This window comes from Myotis yumanensis, unplaced genomic scaffold (genome assembly GCF_028538775.1).
Source record: "Myotis yumanensis isolate MYYU_CA2020_CCGP unplaced genomic scaffold, mMyoYum1.0.hap1 SCAF_21, whole genome shotgun sequence".
Taxonomy (NCBI): domain Eukaryota; kingdom Metazoa; phylum Chordata; class Mammalia; order Chiroptera; family Vespertilionidae; genus Myotis; species Myotis yumanensis.
Window position 1 is genome coordinate 11,612,712 of NW_027223772.1, and position 17,739 is coordinate 11,630,450.

General features: G+C 52.2%; 1 protein-coding gene across 1 annotated transcript; it reads right to left on the minus strand.

Moving 5' to 3' along the window:
* Positions 1-10,048: 10,048 nt before the first annotated feature.
* On the minus strand, positions 10,049-16,695 carry LOC138998944 (NUT family member 2G-like). The gene is made up of 7 exons (XM_070400981.1): positions 16,680-16,695; positions 13,755-14,472; positions 13,275-13,403; positions 12,687-12,826; positions 11,981-12,225; positions 11,476-11,592; positions 10,049-10,942 (listed from the first exon to the last, which is right to left on the minus strand). The coding sequence occupies exons 1-7, from the start codon at positions 16,693-16,695 to the stop codon at positions 10,049-10,051; spliced, it is 2,259 nt and encodes a 752-aa protein (XP_070257082.1).
* Positions 16,696-17,739: the final 1,044 nt, after the last annotated feature.

A 17,739-nucleotide genomic window follows, 5' to 3' on the forward strand; every position in this document is an offset into this window, starting at 1 on the left:
TTCTCCAAACATCTCTTCTGCACATCCTTTTTCCCCTGGCACTAAGCAGCCGGCGCACTGGTAAAATCCGAGGCTGCCTTTTTGCGCCCAATCCAGCTATGGGATAATTTTTAGAGCTCCCTTCTGCCAGCAGCCCTGTGGATCCCCTTCCACACTTACGGATCACCTGGCCCCAAAGGCCCCGGGCTTTGTAGGGCGCAGGCTTCCCCGACATGCATTCCTCTCTCCAACCTGGATTGCAGTCCTCACCTTTCCCTATGGGGAGAAAATACAACAAAACAAACAGCTAAACCAAAAAGCACAAATAAAAAACAATCAGAAAAAAAGGGAGCAGAATCTGTAGGGGCAGAGCTCAAATACAGAAAATAAAGTTAAGGAATTGGATGAATAGGGGAAGGACCATGGTGTAGTATAGAGAATGGAGAACAAGAATGAGTGGATAAGATGAAAAAAAGTTTTAATTATTTACTTTTTTAAAAGGAGAATAGAGAAGAGAGCAGATAGGCCTGAATTAAGGAAGTGAAACTAATTAAAAAATTAGGAGAAGAAAAGAGAGGAGAGAGAGAAAAAATGAATAGCAAAAAAAAAAAAAGAGAAGGGGAAATGGAGTAGGAGTAGGGAAGAGGAAATTAGATATATGAATAAGCCAAGAGAGACTACAGTAATAATAACACATCAATAAAGCAGATAAAGAAGACCAATTTTTAAAAAGAGATCAAAAGAATGAGAGAGAAAAACTAAAGCAGGAAAGAAGAAGAAAAACAGGATACAAAAGGGAGAATCAGGAAGAAAAAGGTGAAAAAAAGAAAAATAAATTAAATAACAATTAAAAATAAAATAACTAATACTAAAATTTTTTTAATTTAAAAGAAAAAATAATAAGTGTTATTTGCTTCAGCCATATTTTAATACCCCAAAGGGGGCTAGTTTAGGACCCCACTCTTCTGTTCTAGCTGCCAATTATGGGCTTCCTGTTAGGTAGTTATGTCTGACCACTGTCAGGCACTGTCTTTGTGTTGAAGCTCCTAACAATCCACTGCTCTTATGTTTGTGTCTGTCTCCACAGCCTTGGCTGCAAGAAGGTGGGACCAATCAGCCCACTTTGCCAGTCTGCCAGCTCTCAGTCTTAATCACTTGCTTTTGTTGATTTTTAGAGATAGAGGGGAATGGAGAGGGAGAGAGAGATAGAAACATTGATGAGAGAGGAACATCATTGATCAGCTACCTCCCACACACATCCTCACTGGGAATTGAGCCCACAACCTGGGCACATGCCCTGACTGGGAATCAAACTGGAGACTTCTTGGTTCCTGGGTCCATGCTCAACTGCTGAGCCACACCAGTTGGGCCAATCTTTCATTTTTCAAATACTCTCAACATCATTTTTACAAAAGACAGACCAGCCTGACCCCAATTAAGTAAAGAAGCACATATTGCAGAATAAGCAAGTTTGCCTCAAACAAGATCTTTAATGACTTCTATCGACCACCCTCCATGTCTCCATTGTGCTGCTGAGTAGCGAGAAGTCAGTATTTGAGACTCCTCAGGTCGTCAGTGTACAATCAATAGCATTTATTAAACAGGAAGCTATTACCCTTCATGTCTGTACGGGCAGTGGAGGTGAGGAGACAACAGGCAATGGCTCCTTGCTATCAGGGAGGGTGTCCACTATCCCATCCTCCTTCAGTCCCTTTATCCCTACTGTGCATGGGATGGCAGCAGTGCCAAGGACACCAGCCAGCTTCCTGATTAGTTGCCAGCAGAATCACCCCTGTCTGAAAAAAGGCCACCTGCAAACCAGAGCGTCCACATTCTTCTGGGAACACATGGCCCCCTGCCCATCGCTTAACAAGGTCCTTCAAACAAAGCCACTTCAGCTGCACACTCTTACAAGCTGTCTGTTAAGATACACAGTGGGGAAAAAATGGTAGCCCTGCCACTTTCCAATTATACAGTTAAGGATTCAAACTGGAAATTAGGTTGATAACTTCCAGCACTTTTGTCTCACAAATCAATGGACTTGCTGTTTTCCATGCATTTGTTCAGTATCAGCACCAACTAATCATTGAAGATCTTTATTAATCTCCAAGAAACATGGTGCTGAAACAGTTCAATTGTTAGTTAATTTTCTTGACTCTTATGATGCATCCTGGAACAATTGAGTGCCATGTACACTGATGGGGCAAAAGCAATGGCAGTACCTCAACCAGATCAAAGAGTGGCACCAAACTGCATTAGTAGGAATTGTATTCACTATCACACACTCGTCATGAAAAGTGCCCGTTTCAGTTAAGAAGATTCTGAACAGCCCTGGGTGGGTGGCTCTGTTTGTTGGAGCATCCTCCATACACTGAATGGTGGTGGGATTGGTTCCCGGTCAGGGCACACACCTAGGTTTCAGGTGAAATCCCTGGTCAGGGCATGTGCAGGAGGCGGCCAATTGACGTTTCTCTCTCAGATCAATGTTTCTCTCTTTCTCTCTCTCTCTCTCTCTTCCCCTTCCTCCCTCTCTAAAATCAATAAACACATCCTCGGGTGAGGATGTTTTCTCAATCACAAAAAAAGAATATTCTGAATAAAGCAGTAGCCAATGTTTGTTGTTAAATCTTCACTATTGAAAATTCATATATTTATAACATATAATGAAATTGAATGTTACAAACATTACACATTTGTATTTTAAAGTAAATGGGGGGAAAGTAGATAAGATCACATTTTTGCAAAATTTCGCAAAAGAAGAAATTCATGACGTGGAATGTCACTGTACTAAATTAAATAAAGCGTAGCCCGGAAAAGAAAGAGTCAGAAAATAGGAAAGGGAAATGCATGCACATAGAGTCTGCTGGCAACTTGATCTTGGACTTCCAGCCTCCAGAACCATGGGAAGTAAGTCTCTGTTTAAGAAGTAATGTTGTTCTTCTGGTCAAGAGGACAGAGCAAGAAAGCACTCTGTTCACCTCTTCCTGTGATTCTAGCAAAATTACAAATAAATGACCAAACAGTAGTTCTTGGAAACCACCTGAAGACTAGCTGAAGAGCACTTCTATAACATGACCTAAAGCAGAAGCCACGTTGAGACTGGAAAGAGGGGCAAAGATGAACAACAGCTGGTTCCCCACACACCTTTGGCAGGTAAGAATTCGGAGGGATATCCCAGCAGTGAATGTCCCCACTGAGGAGCGAGGGGTTTCAGCCCCAAATCAAACTCCCAGCCGACAGCACCAGTGTCAGGAAAAAGAGTTCCCACGGTGGCTGGTTGTGAAAATCAGTAGGAACTCAGTCCTGGTGAGATGGAGGGCTGCTATAGGCCCAAGCATCCTCCTAAAGAGCTTGAGCACAGACACACCTGCTCACCAAAACCGGTCCAAATTCCAGGAAAGGGTCAGGAGTTTGAAAGGCACCAGGCACATGTGGGAGGGACTGAATTGTCCGGCTTCAGGGCGAGGTTCGGTGGAACAGCTTTCTGCTAGAATAAAGTGATGGCAGGACCCATCGTTCCTTTGTGAGCCCTCTCCCTCACCTCCCACATATACACAGCCTGCAGTTAAAGGCTGGTGCCAAATGTGAGTCTCCATTAACCTGCCCCACACCGGTGGTTCTCTTGCCCCACCCAATTCATAGGCCTGCCAGAATCTCTTTCAGAAGTTAACCCACACAAGCGACCAACCTGGGCCCACACTATGCAGTTTTCTAAAATCTATCACAGGTTCGTAAATCCCAAACAAGCAACAGCAGACCTCGGCAGGCCCTGTACCTTTTGCTAAGCAGCCCTAGTGGTAGCCAGCCTCAGTTCACAGCACAACCACTCCCGGGTGCCACTAAACCCAGCACAGGCAACAACCAACCACAGATCACGTTGTAGTCCAACCATGTGGCCCCAGGCCAAACACAAATAGGGGCTGACCTGAACCTGCACCAGAACCCCTCCCAAAAGGCTCTAGTATCAATATGCCTGGTGGCTGTCTTCAGACCACACCGAAGCACCACACATGTAGCCCCAAAAAGGAAACACCAAAAGGTGAACATGGCCGGCACCGGCCATGCTCAAATGAATCCCACTCAAATTCCACACAACTGCTGTCCACTGTAGTGATGACAAGTCTTCAAAAGCAGTAACCCTGAGTGTCAGTTCCACCAACACATTTGCCAACAGCAGTCGGGGCTCAACTACCACAGGAGAGCACACAAAATCCACTGGTGGGACACCCTTGGAGATTCGCTTAGGAAATCAGGGAGACTGTGCCACTAGGACTCACAGGACACCTACTACATAAGGCTGCTCTGCCCAGCCCGGAACACATAGCAGATCTACCCAATATATAGAAAGAGACACAGGGTGGCAACCAAAATGAAGAGAAAAAGAAATATGTCCCGAATGAAAGAAAAGGACAAAACTCCAGAAAGAGAACTGAACAATGGGGACAAGCAACCTACCAGATGCAGATTTCAAACACCGCTCATAAGGATGATCAGCAAACTTAGGGGAAGAACAGATGATCTCAGTGAGAACTTTAACAAAGAGATAGGAAATGTAAAAAAGGAGACAGAAAACTTGAATGAGAACCAGTCAGAAATAAAGGGTACAATGACTGAAATGAAGAATACATAGGAATCAGTCAACAACAGATTAGATGAAACCCGAGGACTGAATCAATGATATGGAAGTCAAAATAACAGAACACACACAAAGAGAAAAGAAAAAAGAACTCCCCCCGCCTCGCCGAAACCTGTTTGGCTCAGTGGATAGAGCTTTTGCCTGTGGACTGAAAGGTCCCAGGTTCGATTCCGGTCAAGGGCATGTACCTGGGTTGCTGGCGCATCCCCAGTAGGAGATGTGCAGGAGGCAGCTGATCGATGTTTCTGGCTCTCTATCTCTCTCCCTTCCTCTCAGTAAAAAATCAATAAAATATAATAAAAAAAAGAAAAAAAGAACTCCCCCCTAAAATGTGGGTGGTTTCAGGGACCTCTGGGGCAACATCAAGAGTAACAACATTCACACCACAAGGGTAAAAGAAGGAGAAGAGAGTCAACGGATTACACACCTACTTGCAGAAATAATGATGGAAAACTTCCCTAACCTGGTGAAAGAAATAGACATACAAGTCCAGGAAGTGCAGAGTCCCCCCCCAAAAAAATGAACCAAATGAGGCCCATGCCAAGACACATCATATAATTAGCATGCCAAATGTTAGACAGAGAATCTGAAAAGCGCACTAAAAGAAAAACAGATAGTAATGTAAACCAGAGCTCCCATAAGACCATTAGCTGATTTCTCAACAGAAACTTTGCAGGCCAAAAGGGATTGACACAAATATTCAAAGTGACAAATATCAAGGACCAACAATCAAGATTACCAAGCAAGGCTATCATTTAGAATCAAAGGAAAGATAGAGATCTTCCTAGATAAGAAAAAACTGAAAGAGTTCATCACCACGAAACCAATATTATGAGAAATGATAAAGGGACTTCTTTAATAAGATGAAGAAGAAAAAAGAGGTAAAATATAAATAATAAAATGGTAATAAAATGGTAATACCTATCAATAACCCTAACTCATAAATACAGAGAACAAACTGATGGCTGCCTGATGGGAGGGGGGTTGCATGGAGTGGATGAAAAAGCCGAATGGATTAAAAAGCACAAATTGACATTTATGAAACAGCCGTAGGGGTGTAAAGTACAGCTTAGGGAATACAGTCAATAATATTGTAATAACTATATATACTGTCAGATGGGTGCAGCACTTCCCAGAAGGATCACTTTGTGAGTGATAGAAATGTCTAACCACTATGTAACTCATCTGAAAGTAATATAATATTGAATATGAACTGTAATTGAGAAATTTTTAATTTAAGTTAGAAATGAAGAAAATAAATAAATATTTTTGTTTAAACCACTCTGTCGTATTCAGTGTAGCAGCCTGAGCAGATAAAGACATAGAGAATACATAGGATGGGACAGTATACATATTTTTGGGGTTGTAGGGGTAGAGACAAGAGAAGATGAGGAGATGCAACATTAAAAAGATGATACATTTTCTAGAGATGATGAAGAATGTGTATTGTCAGTTAATGAAGCAAAAGAGGTCAGGAGGAGGATAGAGAATATTTTAACCTGAACCCAGCTACACTTCTTAAAACAGTAGAACTCAAAAGACACTCTCAAAATCAGTGAGCAAGTAAGATGATCACCTACAAAGTAAGGATTATTAAAATGATGGCATGATTTTCAAAGGCAATTACAAAAAGCATATTAGATGCTTTAGGTGATCATCTTACTTGCTCACTGATTTTAATCCTCAGGTGAGGATTAAAAAATAAAACTATAAATAAATAAATAAAACAATAAATAAATAAATAAATAAAATATTCAAATGAAATATTTGAACACCCACATTCATTGCTACATTTTTTTTTTTTGCAATAGCCAAGAGAAACCCCAATGTCCATCAGCAGATGAAAAGGTAAAGAAATGTGGTCTGTACAAACCAAGAGCTTTGAAAACAAGGAAAGTGAGTCACAGGAGGATGAGCCTTTAGGACATTATGTTAAGTAAAATAAGCAAGTCACAAAAGAACAAATACTGCTGTGATTCTACTCACGTTAAGTATTTAAAGTAGTCAAAGTCAAAGGTAGAACATAGAAAGGTGGTTGTCAAGGTCTGGGGAAGAAGGTAGGAGAATTGGTGTCTAATCTGTATAGAGATCCAAGGTTGAAAAATGACAATTGTCTAGAAATCTGTGACACAGCAATGCAAATGTAGTTGACACCACTGAAGTGTACATGTAAAAATGGTAAAGATGGTTTAAAAAAAAAAGAATCATAAGCATACATTTCCATAACATAGATTGTGAACAGATTTGTAGATATAACACCAAACACCAAAGCAACACAAGAAAATAAATAAATAAATTGGGCTTCATTAGAAGTTAAGACTTTTTTCCTTCCAAAGACACTCTCAAGAAAGTAAAGGACAGCCCACAAAATGGGAGAATTTAGTGGAAACCATATCTCTGGGAAGACTCTTACCTAGAATATATAAAGAACTCTTACAGCTCCATAATAAAAGCCAAACCAACTAAACGTTGGGAAACGATGAGGGCACATTGTTCCATAGAAGATGTACACGTGGCCAGAAGCAGAGGAAAGATGCTCAGCATCAGGGAAACGCAATCTCCATCCGCACTGAGATGCCGCTCCGAGTCACGAGGGTGGTGACAGGTCGGTCCTATGTGACTGGGATTTCCCCAGGATGCCAGGGCTTCCTCCAGGGGATTGATTCCCCGCGGAGAAGGAGGAAGTCTCTGCAGCCAAACCTGCCTGGTGCCTCCCAGGCTGTCCCAGTTCCTGGTGTGGGACCTGCACTCAGTACCCTGACCTTCCCAGGTGCACTTTCCTCACAGAAAAACGGGAAAAGAACTCACTCCCAGGCTCTCTAAGGGAGGAGGTAATATTACAATATTACTCCCCCTTCCACCCATTCGCAGCCCCACCAGAACCTACAAGGAAGAGAAGCAGCAGAGAGCGCTGAGCACACAGGGAGCACCTTCTCCATATGAGCATCGTGATTTCCCCTGAGGAGTGATGGGAGGGCATTGCCTTTTCCACAGATTCTACTTCAGTCACTAGGAGCGCAGTCCTGCTTCCTGCCTTATGCGCTGCCCTCCAGGGTGTCATGTCAAGTTTATTTTCCATTCATTTATTACAAACCCAGTTCATTTTATTTATGTCTGCAGAACTGCCTGTAATAAGTTTGTAATAAAGAAGGTTGGCTGCAGGGAAATATGAAACACTTCTTCCCTTTTCTCCCCATTGCACCTACCGTAGTATTTTCCAAACGCTAATGTGCAAATCTCTCCAGGATTCCACGTACCCCGTGGACTTGGCCTTGCCCACGATTCAAGCAGCAATAGGCCTCCAGTCGGCCCCACTGTGCAGGTTCCAGGGAGATTTCGGGGTTCCCAGGGCTCTGAGGTGGGGGCAGCCCAGGCTCTGCCTCCCCCTGGGAACTGTTCATCCAAACAATGACTCAAAGGCAGAAACAGCAGGCAAGTGAGGACAGGCGCAGAGACACCTGGGGCCAGGTGAGAACCTAATGACAGTGACAGGGCACACAGGGGTGGAGCAAGTGTGTTCCCTTCAAACACAACTCAGTGCTCCTGACACCTTGGAGGAGGGGGAGCGGTTACCCTGTTTCACCACCAAGACCCTGAAAGCAGAGAATTTGCAGGACAAATTCACACCAGCGACTCAGGGTCGAGGCTCTGGCCGTCACCCACACATTTGCATCCAGGGCCTGCCACCCATGCAGGGACACATCGGGACTCATGGGGAGGTTGCTCACCCGGGAGGGGAGGCGGCTTCTGGACCAGCCCCACAACACACACAGTCTGGCACAACCTCCAAGCCCGTTTCTCTGTTTGAGACCCAGCTGGACAGGGAGGGGGCAGCGGCCGGGGAAAGATGGGCCCAGGTGAGAAGTCTCCTCCACAAAGTGCCCAGGAGGCTGGGAGAGTGGGTGCTGCCCGCCACACGGGACAAGGGAAGGCAGCAAGGGAGGGGGTGAGGGCCCTGACATGAGTCCATTCTTGCCAGAGCTCTTTGTGGGGGCAGCAGAGGGCCAGGCCTCCTTTCACTGCACAGCTTCAGCCCCATCCCATCGCTGCTGCCGGACCACCGCCCGGGGCCACAGCTTTGCATGCTGGGTGGGCTGGGGCCTTGCTTGGGAGCCTCAGCCGTCCCACCCAACCTGAGCACAGGGCAGGAATCAGACTTGAACTTGGGGAAGAGGCAATGGCCAGGAGGCAGGGGTGAGGGCCAGGGCGTGGCCACATGGGAGCAGAGCTGGGACAGGCAGTTCTGCAGACAGGGGTCTCCTCCCGGCTCAGCTCCGTCCCTCACTGCTGGCTCATCTCCCTATTACATCCGTGCCTGGGTCCCTGCTTTGTCTGTGTGGTCGGTAGCAGTGCCCACAGCCGGTGACGGGGCCCTTCCCTCAGCCTGGATCTCAGCTGCCACCAGCCCTGGGGCCACAGGCACCTGGGCCCCTGCCGCCCCTGCTGGTCGAGCTTGTGAAAGGGCCCCACAGGTTGTGAGTAGGACCTGTTTCCCACGCGGATGTAAATCTGCATCAGCATCTATCACACAAGAGTCCAGCCCTGGTTGGGAGGGAAGGGACAGCAGTCATGGGCGTCCTTGAATCCCCATTGACCCTGAGCCCCACCCCCAGCCACAGCACAGGGGTCCTCCTCCCCCAGCTGGACAGGATCATCCCACACAGAAATCCCCCAAGGGACTTGGTATCCTCCCCACCCCTGCCATTCCCGGTGGACCGACCTTTAACAGGCTTGTCGCCTTTACTCTCCTGTCACCCCCTTGTTCCAGACTCGCCCCCACCCCCCTCCACTTTCAATCACCCACTGAGACAGAGGATGCTCCTCCTGCAGGAGGCCCATGGGGGACAGGTGCCCCTGAGGCCCAGCCTTTCCCTCTCGGGTCAGGGCACAGTCTGGCCTTGGGAGCAGAAGTGATGGGAGGGGTCCCTGGGCATTAGAGAGCTCTGTGCTCCCAGGAGCAAGAAGAGGTCCCTGTCAATCAGGAGGAGGGACTGAGGGTCCCCTGTGGATGCAGAGCGCCCAGGACCTCCCGCATCCTCCCTTCCTCTCAGGTCCCCTCTCCAAGGAGCAGTGCAGACCCGAGTACAGACACAGCGGCCCCCAGAGCATTTTCAAACAAAATTATCTTTATTCATAACAGACCCACAATGTCCCAAAGGTGCTACTCCTACCCCCACCCCCACCCTCATGGTCCTGTCCTCCCTCCTACCCCTACCCCAGACCCACCCCCACCCTAAGGGTCCTGCCCTCCCTCCTACCCCCACCCAGACCTACTCCCACCCTAAGGGTCCTGCCCTCCTTCCTACCCCTTCCCCAGGCACCCCCCCCAATGGTCCTGCCCTCCCTCCTACCCCCACCCCATACCCACCCCTGCCCTAAGGGTCCCGCCCTCCCTCCTGCCTCCCACCCTCCCATGTCAGTGGAGCAGCAGGATCAGCCCTGCGATGAGAAGGAGCCCTTGGCTCCTCTGGGGGACAGCCAGGCCCCATGCAGTCTGGGCCCCTCAGGGCGCTGGCAGTGGGGGGCACACCCCTCTGCTCCATCCTGGCTGCAGTGCCGCTTCCTCCCACTCCCTGGGTCAGACGGGTCACACTTCCTCTTGCGAGGCTGTGAGGAGGGCACCAGCCCCAGAGCCAGTGCTGGCCGCCCACAGACCCCGAGGTCGGCCCCTGGGCGGGGGGTCTTCTCAGCATGGACGGGGCCTCCCCCCAGAGCCCGCTTCTGAGACTTGGATGCTGCAGGTGCCGCTCGGCTGAGGCCTCGTCTCTGAAGGGACTGGGACTGGGCCGCACCCCGGGGCCCCCGACCTCCAGGGCAGGCCAGGCCCGAGGCGGGCACAGGACTCAGAGAGAGCGCGCAGGGCAGCAGGCGGCCGGGAGAGGCCCAGAGGAAGGCCAGGCTGCAGAGATCCTCGTCCTCCTCACGGGGCCTGTCCGCTGGCCCGCGAGTCTCCCTGACAGGAGAGGCCTCTCTGGGGATGCAGGCCTCCTTGGGGCCCAGTGCACAGTCAGCAGGCCCGTGGCCCTGGGGAGCAGAGGGGGGGCATCGAGCCTGCAGTGGTGGATGCTCCTGACGCCCCGCAGAGACAGCAAAGGCCTGGGGCCTGGGCCGGTGGGCGCCTGCTGGGCCGCGCCTTTGCTGGTCCTTGAAGTCAGTCTCTGGTGGGCAGGCTTTGTCACTGACCCCCAGCTTGGGGCCATGGTCATGCCTCTGGGCATCTTGGCAGGTCGCAGACTCAGAAGGACTTGAGTCCCACAGGGGAGCACTGTGACTCGGGGGTGCCTGCACGCCCTCCTCCTTGGAGGCCAGGACTTGCTTCTCTACCAGCTGGGAGGAAGAAGGGACAGTGACTGGCGCTGCTCACATGTGAGAGGAGGAAGAGCGTGGGTGACAGGACAATGGCACGGGTGGGGGGCGGGGGAGGCGGGGGGAGGGGAGTGGGAGGTGACAAAGTGACTGGAATCCACCGCAGTCATGTGTCTCTACTCTGTCCCCTGTGCCATATTCCCAGCTTTGTGGCCCCTCCCCTTCTTGGCTCCCACCCCCTCCTCTCTGTAGCCCTCTCCTTTCTGTTGTCCTGCCCTGCTCCCACCCAGGACTGGCCCCTCGGCATGCGGTGCCTGCAGGCAGGGGTGGCGTGGACACAGGCATGTGTGTCCTGGTTCTGGGCTGCTCCCTGCCCTGGTTTACCTGGGTGTGCCCTTCCTGGCTCCCTGAAGGCCTCCCACCCCGATCAACCTCCCTTCCTCCCTGACTCACTAGGGCCTTTCCCTCCTCTAACTCCCCTGGGGTCCCTGGATGCTATGGCTCACTTTGGTACCCCCTCCCATCTCCCTAATGTCTACCCTCCCCTAGCTCACCTGGGCAGCAGTCAGCCCTTCTTCCTGCTCCAACTCCTCAGCTAGAGCCAAGGGATCCTGCTGTGTGTCTGGCGAAATTATTTGTTCCATGAATTGGAGGTCAATGACCTCCTCCACCTGGGACAGAAGGAAGCGGCTGTGAGCCCCTTGGCAGGGAGCAAACTGGGAGTCAGCGGGGCCTGGAGCACAAGTGGGAAAGCCAAGACCCACCCGGCCTCCTGCACAGGCGGGTGTTTTACTCCATCATGGTCATCAGGTGCACACACACACACACACACACACACATACATGCACATACACACACAGGCACACCCACATGAACACAGCACACACCACACACACACACACACAAAGCGCACACATGCACACAGACACACACACTCTCACGTGCCCAGCTCAGGAACAAAGAGCAGAGCCCAATCCCATCAGCCTGGGAGAACCCGGGTCGGGTGCTGCAGTTCCACCCTCTGGGATCTTATAGACCCGGAGCTGCCAGCCAGCCCACCTGGGTGACAAAGTCTTCCTGGGAGCACAGCTGGTCCAGGTAGCTCAGGAGATCTTCATCCTGCAGCCACTCCATTTCTTCATCTTCCCATCCTCCACCTGGCGCCCCCATGGGCAGCTCATCCATGATGTCCATGTCCTCCTGCTCGGCCTCAGGGGGGATCCCATTCTGGGACTCAGTCTCCCGGGGCAGCAGGGCTGTGTGGGTGCACTGGGCGCTGGGTACAGCCTTCCTGGTAGTGCGAGCTGGGCAGAGAGGGAAGAGGAGGGAGCGTGAGGGGATAAAGCTCCCACCTCCGGGGCGTGCGATGCTGAGGGCAGTGTTCGGGGCATTAATATGGGTGCGGCTGGGTCGGGCCACCTGAAGCCTGTGACTATGTGAGGGGAGAGGCCAGAGGGGAGCACCCAAGAGAGTCATGTTTGAGGAAGTGTGGAGCCACTGAATCTCCAAGGGGCCCCGCAGCCAGCCCGCTTCTCAGCCGACTTCATGTGGGGCCTTTGACAGGGAGCGGGGAGAGGGGATGAGAAAGTGGACCAGGTCCAGACCCCATGGGGACCAAGGGCCGCTGAGGCCCAACTCTCAGGGCTGTTTCCCTTGAAAGACCAAAGCCCCCCTGAAGGCGAAGGGCCCCTGTGGGTGGGACAGTGGCCTGCCCTAGGCTCTGTTGCCTTTGGCCATGGGCTCCCATGAGAACGTGCTGGCCTACCTGGCTGCCCGCCCACCGCTGGGGCTGGGGGCCCCCGAGGATCAGGTCTCGGTGGGGCAGGAAGGGGCTGGGTCTGCGTCCCCTTCTTCAACTGCAACTTCTGAAACTGCATCTGCTCCTCCGCCTCAAACTCCATGAACCTGGGGGTGAGGGGGGCACAGCTGTGCTGAGAAGGAGGCCCCAGAAAGGCAGCAGCAGGTGGGGGGATGGGAGAGCCAGGGCCTTGGGGCTGTCAGGGCCCGGACACTGGGGAGGCAGGAGGCTGGCTGAGCACACTCCTGCACAGCCCCTCTGGCTGGAGTCTGCCCACGGGGCGGGCACCTCCCCCAGCCTGTCCTGAGCCTTCATGTCCAGCCCAGGATGGGTCAGGGTCAGAGGAGGGGGGGGCTCCCGGGAGGTGGGACAGAAGCACCCACGCTCTGAAGCTGAGGGAGAGGCTTCCCCAGGAGAGAAGGGCCTCTGGGCAGCGGGGACCCCGTGCTGAGTGACACCCTCCCACCACCCTGCTCTCTGATGAGACCTCACAGCTGGACCAAGCCCAGTAGGCAACCACACCCCCACCCCCAGCTGTGGGGACCAAGGACTCACTTTTCTGCCATCTCGAAATAGACCCTCCGGTCAAAGTTGCTCTTGTTCTGCCATTCCTGCATGGCCTGCCCTATTCCCTCCTGCAGCGTCATGGTGGGCCTCAGGCGGGACAGGGACCGCAGCGCTGGCCTGTAATGCCTCAGGGTCAGTCATGGCTGCAGCCTGGCCTCCACCTGCCTGCCCACCCCAGCTCAGTGGCGCCAGGTTCCCACCCCCACCCGGCAGCACTGAGCACCGGCAGGTGAGGGAAGAGGCGTCTGTGTGCAAAGACAAGCCTTCCAGCTGCTGTTGTCATGGCCTCACATTCACACCAGCCCATGAACCAGGACTGGAGGCTGACCCTACACTCACACCCATCGCTGGGACCCCACCCTCAGACCTGCCCTCCAGCATCCTGGGATTAGCCAGCCTGCAAGTCCCTCCCAGCTCCTCTGATGTGAAAGCTCCAGGCGCGCCCCCTGCCCTGCCCAGTGCACTCACATGAGGAAGCAGCAAAGAGCTCCCGCATCAGGACTCTGGAGAAGGTGCCCCCGGGCCAGGGCCTTGAAGCACTGCCAACGACGGAAGTCCTCATACACACTCTTGGGGTTACAGGCATTATCCAGAGAGGCCTTGGACTGGGAGCCGGCCAGGCCACCCTCCCTGGAAGCCGTGTGTGGCCGTGGTCCAGGATCCACTCGGGGGACGATGGGGGCCAGCTGGGCAGCTGGTGGTGGAGCTTGAGGAGGAAGGCCGGGACACCAGCCTCCATCGCCAGCCTGGGTGCCCCCAAAAGCCGAGGGGGGCATAATCGCCTCCACCTCAGTGGCTTCCAAGAAGAGGGGTGCAGGACACACAGCACCCCCACAGATGGCACCTGGGGCACTCCTGTTGAGGGGGGCCTGAGTCAGGACAATGGTCTGAGTCTGGGAGGGCTGTGGTCGTCCCCCTTCTGACCTGGCCTGGTCCATGATGTTATAAGCCCCAGGCCCAACGGGGCCTTGACCAGCATCTCCTGCCACCAGAGGTGTCCTGGGCAAAGCGGGCAGCACCAGGGGGCGGCCAGGAGGGAATGACGGGGTCTTGAGGGGCGGCAGGTGCTGCTCCCAAGGTGGCCGGTGTGCGGGGCCAGTAGTGGGCAGGGGAAAGGGCTGTGCTGTGAAAGGAGTGATGGGGGCACCGGGCTTCAGGGTCACATCCGCTCCCAGCGCTGCAGATGCTGTTGAGACAAAGGAAAGGGTGAAGGGAGGAGGAGAACCAGCAAACAGCACTGAGGCGCTCTGGGCCCCTGTAGCCACCGGGGAATCAGAGCAGTGAGTCTCCCAGGGGAGGGCCATTGGGATGGGCAAACTGCGGAGGTGGCAGATGTCCTCAGGTCATTGTCACGCTCCATTTGGGAATTACTCCACTGGAGAGCTTGCTCCCCAGCGCCAAGGCTCCCTGACCACTGTCTGCGAGAAGAAACGGCCCCAGCCAGCGCTGACCCTGAGAGCCGCCCTAAGGATTCCCTGGCACCGACCCTGCCAGTCTCAGGGCATGGCCCTGGGCAGCAGTCAGCTCTGGGGGAAATGACCCCTGGCAGACCCACTCCTGTAGTGACCGTCTCTAAGGTAAGTTCTAGGCACCCAAAGGGCCTCTGAGAACAGGCCGTGTCTGAAATATCAGGGCCCCATCTGCACCTCAGTCTTCCCTTTTCTCAATAAATCACCCCTGTTCTGTCCTGGGCTTGCACAACAACACAGAAACACTTGAGTAATGTCTCTCCACAAGAAGGCACAGGGACCTTGATCTGACCTTTGAACGCACTGACCACCATGCACACGTATGTCAGAACCAACAGTGAACACTCAACACGGGCCAGGTCCTGCCACTCGGCCCCAGCGCTCAGACCAGTGATGGCGAACCTATGACAGGGGTGTCAGAGGTGACACGCGAACTCATTTTTTTCGTTGATTTTTCTTTGTTAAATGGCATTTAAATATATAAAATGAATATCAAAAATATCAATCTTTGTTTTACTATGGTTGCAAATATCAAAAAGTTTCTATATGTGACACGGCACCAGAGTTAAGTTAGGGTTTTCCAAAATGCTGACACGCGGAGCTCAAAAGGTTCGCCATCACTGGCTCAGACTAATGGCCCCTCAGGAGCTTGTCATTTCACAGTCAGCAATGGCTGCAGAGGGTTAGAGAAGAGTCAGGGAATGCGGCAAAGTGGGGCTGTCGGTAGGGTTTCCAGAAACTTCCATAGCTGCTGTCCTGTTAGATGGGTCATGGGACTGCAGACTGTTTGAGGTCCTTCCCCTTCCAGCTCCCAACAGTGGAAAGTGAAGGCCAGTAGGAAGCAGGTGTGAGCAGGTGACAGTGGGACACAGTTGTCTGAACACATCCCCGCTCAGAGGAACTCGAGCAGACCTAGTCCAGGAGAGCAGGCTGCACACTGCGTGCCCCTAATTCCTCAGGACAGGCGGCCTCGGACATTTACTACTGACACAGGCCATGGTCTTCCTGCCCCTGTGCACTCCCCTTCCCCTTTAAAAAAGAATCCGCCTTCACAGATGTACCACGGAACACCACGCAGGCTCCACATCTGTTTTCTGTCCCTGAAGCAGGGACATGGACTATGAGCAAACCCTTCATCTCAAAGGTAAAGGGCAGGGCAGAGGGTGCACCATGAGATGCTCGACAAGAGGAAGTCGGTCTGAAGACCTGGGTGGCCACAGGGGGAACGATTCGGGACAGCTCAGGGAACCGGGCCCTCTCTTGGTGGAAGTTACCCGGCCGCCCTGCCCCTGTGGAATCCAAGCCAACAAGCAGCTCCCTGGGCTGAGGAGGAGCGAGCTCTGGGCCAGAAGCAGGGGAGAAGCTCTGGGCTGCAGCAGTTGGAGGACCTTCCAGCCCAGCCCTCAGGGGGGACATTTCATTGTTGACTTGGCCACAGGCAGCCCCACTGGACAGCTTTCTGGCTAAACCCTCCCATGGCCCCCATTAGCTCTAGTGAACTCAGGTCAAGTCCCTTAGAAAGATACTGCGGGGCAAGCTCCAGGTGCCCCAAGAACAGCACACAGGACTAGGCTTTCCCGTGACCACCCTGTGCCACCCCCACGACATCGCCCACTACTCCCCACACATACATGGGAGTGGCTTGTCTCCCCTCTGGGAAGAACCCACGTGCCTGCTGCCATCCTTTCTCCACACCCAGGCATTTCCCTGAGCCACCCTGACCCACCTCTAGGAGCCCTCCTGCCAGTGCCCTCACAGGTTCCCATGGGCTCCCAGCCTCCCAGGTGACAGGTGCTTTGAGGTCCAGTGCTCTCTCCCTCCCCTACTTCAGTCAAAGCGTGTTTCCCCAGTGTCACAGTTTAACCCCAAGTTTTGAGGGACATCTCAGTGTTTAAAACATCCCCTCTCCCATCTATAGTCTTACCTCCTACTGAAGCCATCCCCGCAGACTCATTCACCGACCACCGCTGCCTAGTAGCCTCCACAATGAGAAAAGTCAAGTCGAGAATCCAGAGACTGACCTGCTCCAACAGCTGCTCAGCATCCAGTGGAGGGAAGGTTTGGGTTTAAACTGTAGAATGTAGGGCTCCAGACATTCTGCAGCGGGGGAGGGGCCGAGGACCAATGGGCTGGGGGGGGGGGGGGGGGCATTCCATGGAGGGCTCTGATAGGTAGGCCAGAACCAGCAGTTCCTTTCAAATTTAAAATCACAAATTTAAAGACACACTAGCAGTAATGACCTTCTCTAAGTTCTAGGCACCCAAAGTCCCCTGATGTGCCCTTTCTTTCAGTTCTTGATCCATCACCCTAGTTCTGGGTCCCTCAACCTGCTTCCTATCTGGTCTTGGTTGACTTCAACACAAACTACACTTTCTGAACAAAATTCAGAACGGGCAGCCTGAAGAAATAATGGGAACTTATGGCCACACGGAACCCAGTGTTTGAAATTAGGACTGACCCAGCAGAGGCAGCATGCTCGGTGGCTGTGTGCACATCATTCCTTAGGAAGCAGTCCTGTGGCCCCAAGTGCCGCCCAGTGCTGGGAGCCCTGCAGATGCAGCCGGCCCAGCCTTACAAACCATCCCCTTTGCTCCCGTCCATCAGGGCAAGACCCTGTAGCCTACAGGGCAAGACCAGACACCACCACTTTTTGTTTCTCAGAGTATGATGTTGTTCAGTGTCTAACTTTTTACGTTTTGTAAGATTTTAAAGTAATGCCTTTGCATAGTTCACAGTCAAATTTTGCAAAATGGAAAATGCAGTGATGTGTCTTTCTCCTGCCTCTTTCCCCTCTTGCAAATGACCAGAACGAAAATCAGATGATTTCAGTTTCTTTTGAAATATGACAAACTCTAGTAAGTTGATTCTGCTACTATATGTTTTATTGCCAACTGAAATTCTGCAATATAATGCAAAAAATGAGGGCGGGCAGGGTGACATTGTTCCCATGCTACCTGCCATGTCAACGGAAACTGGCCCAGACA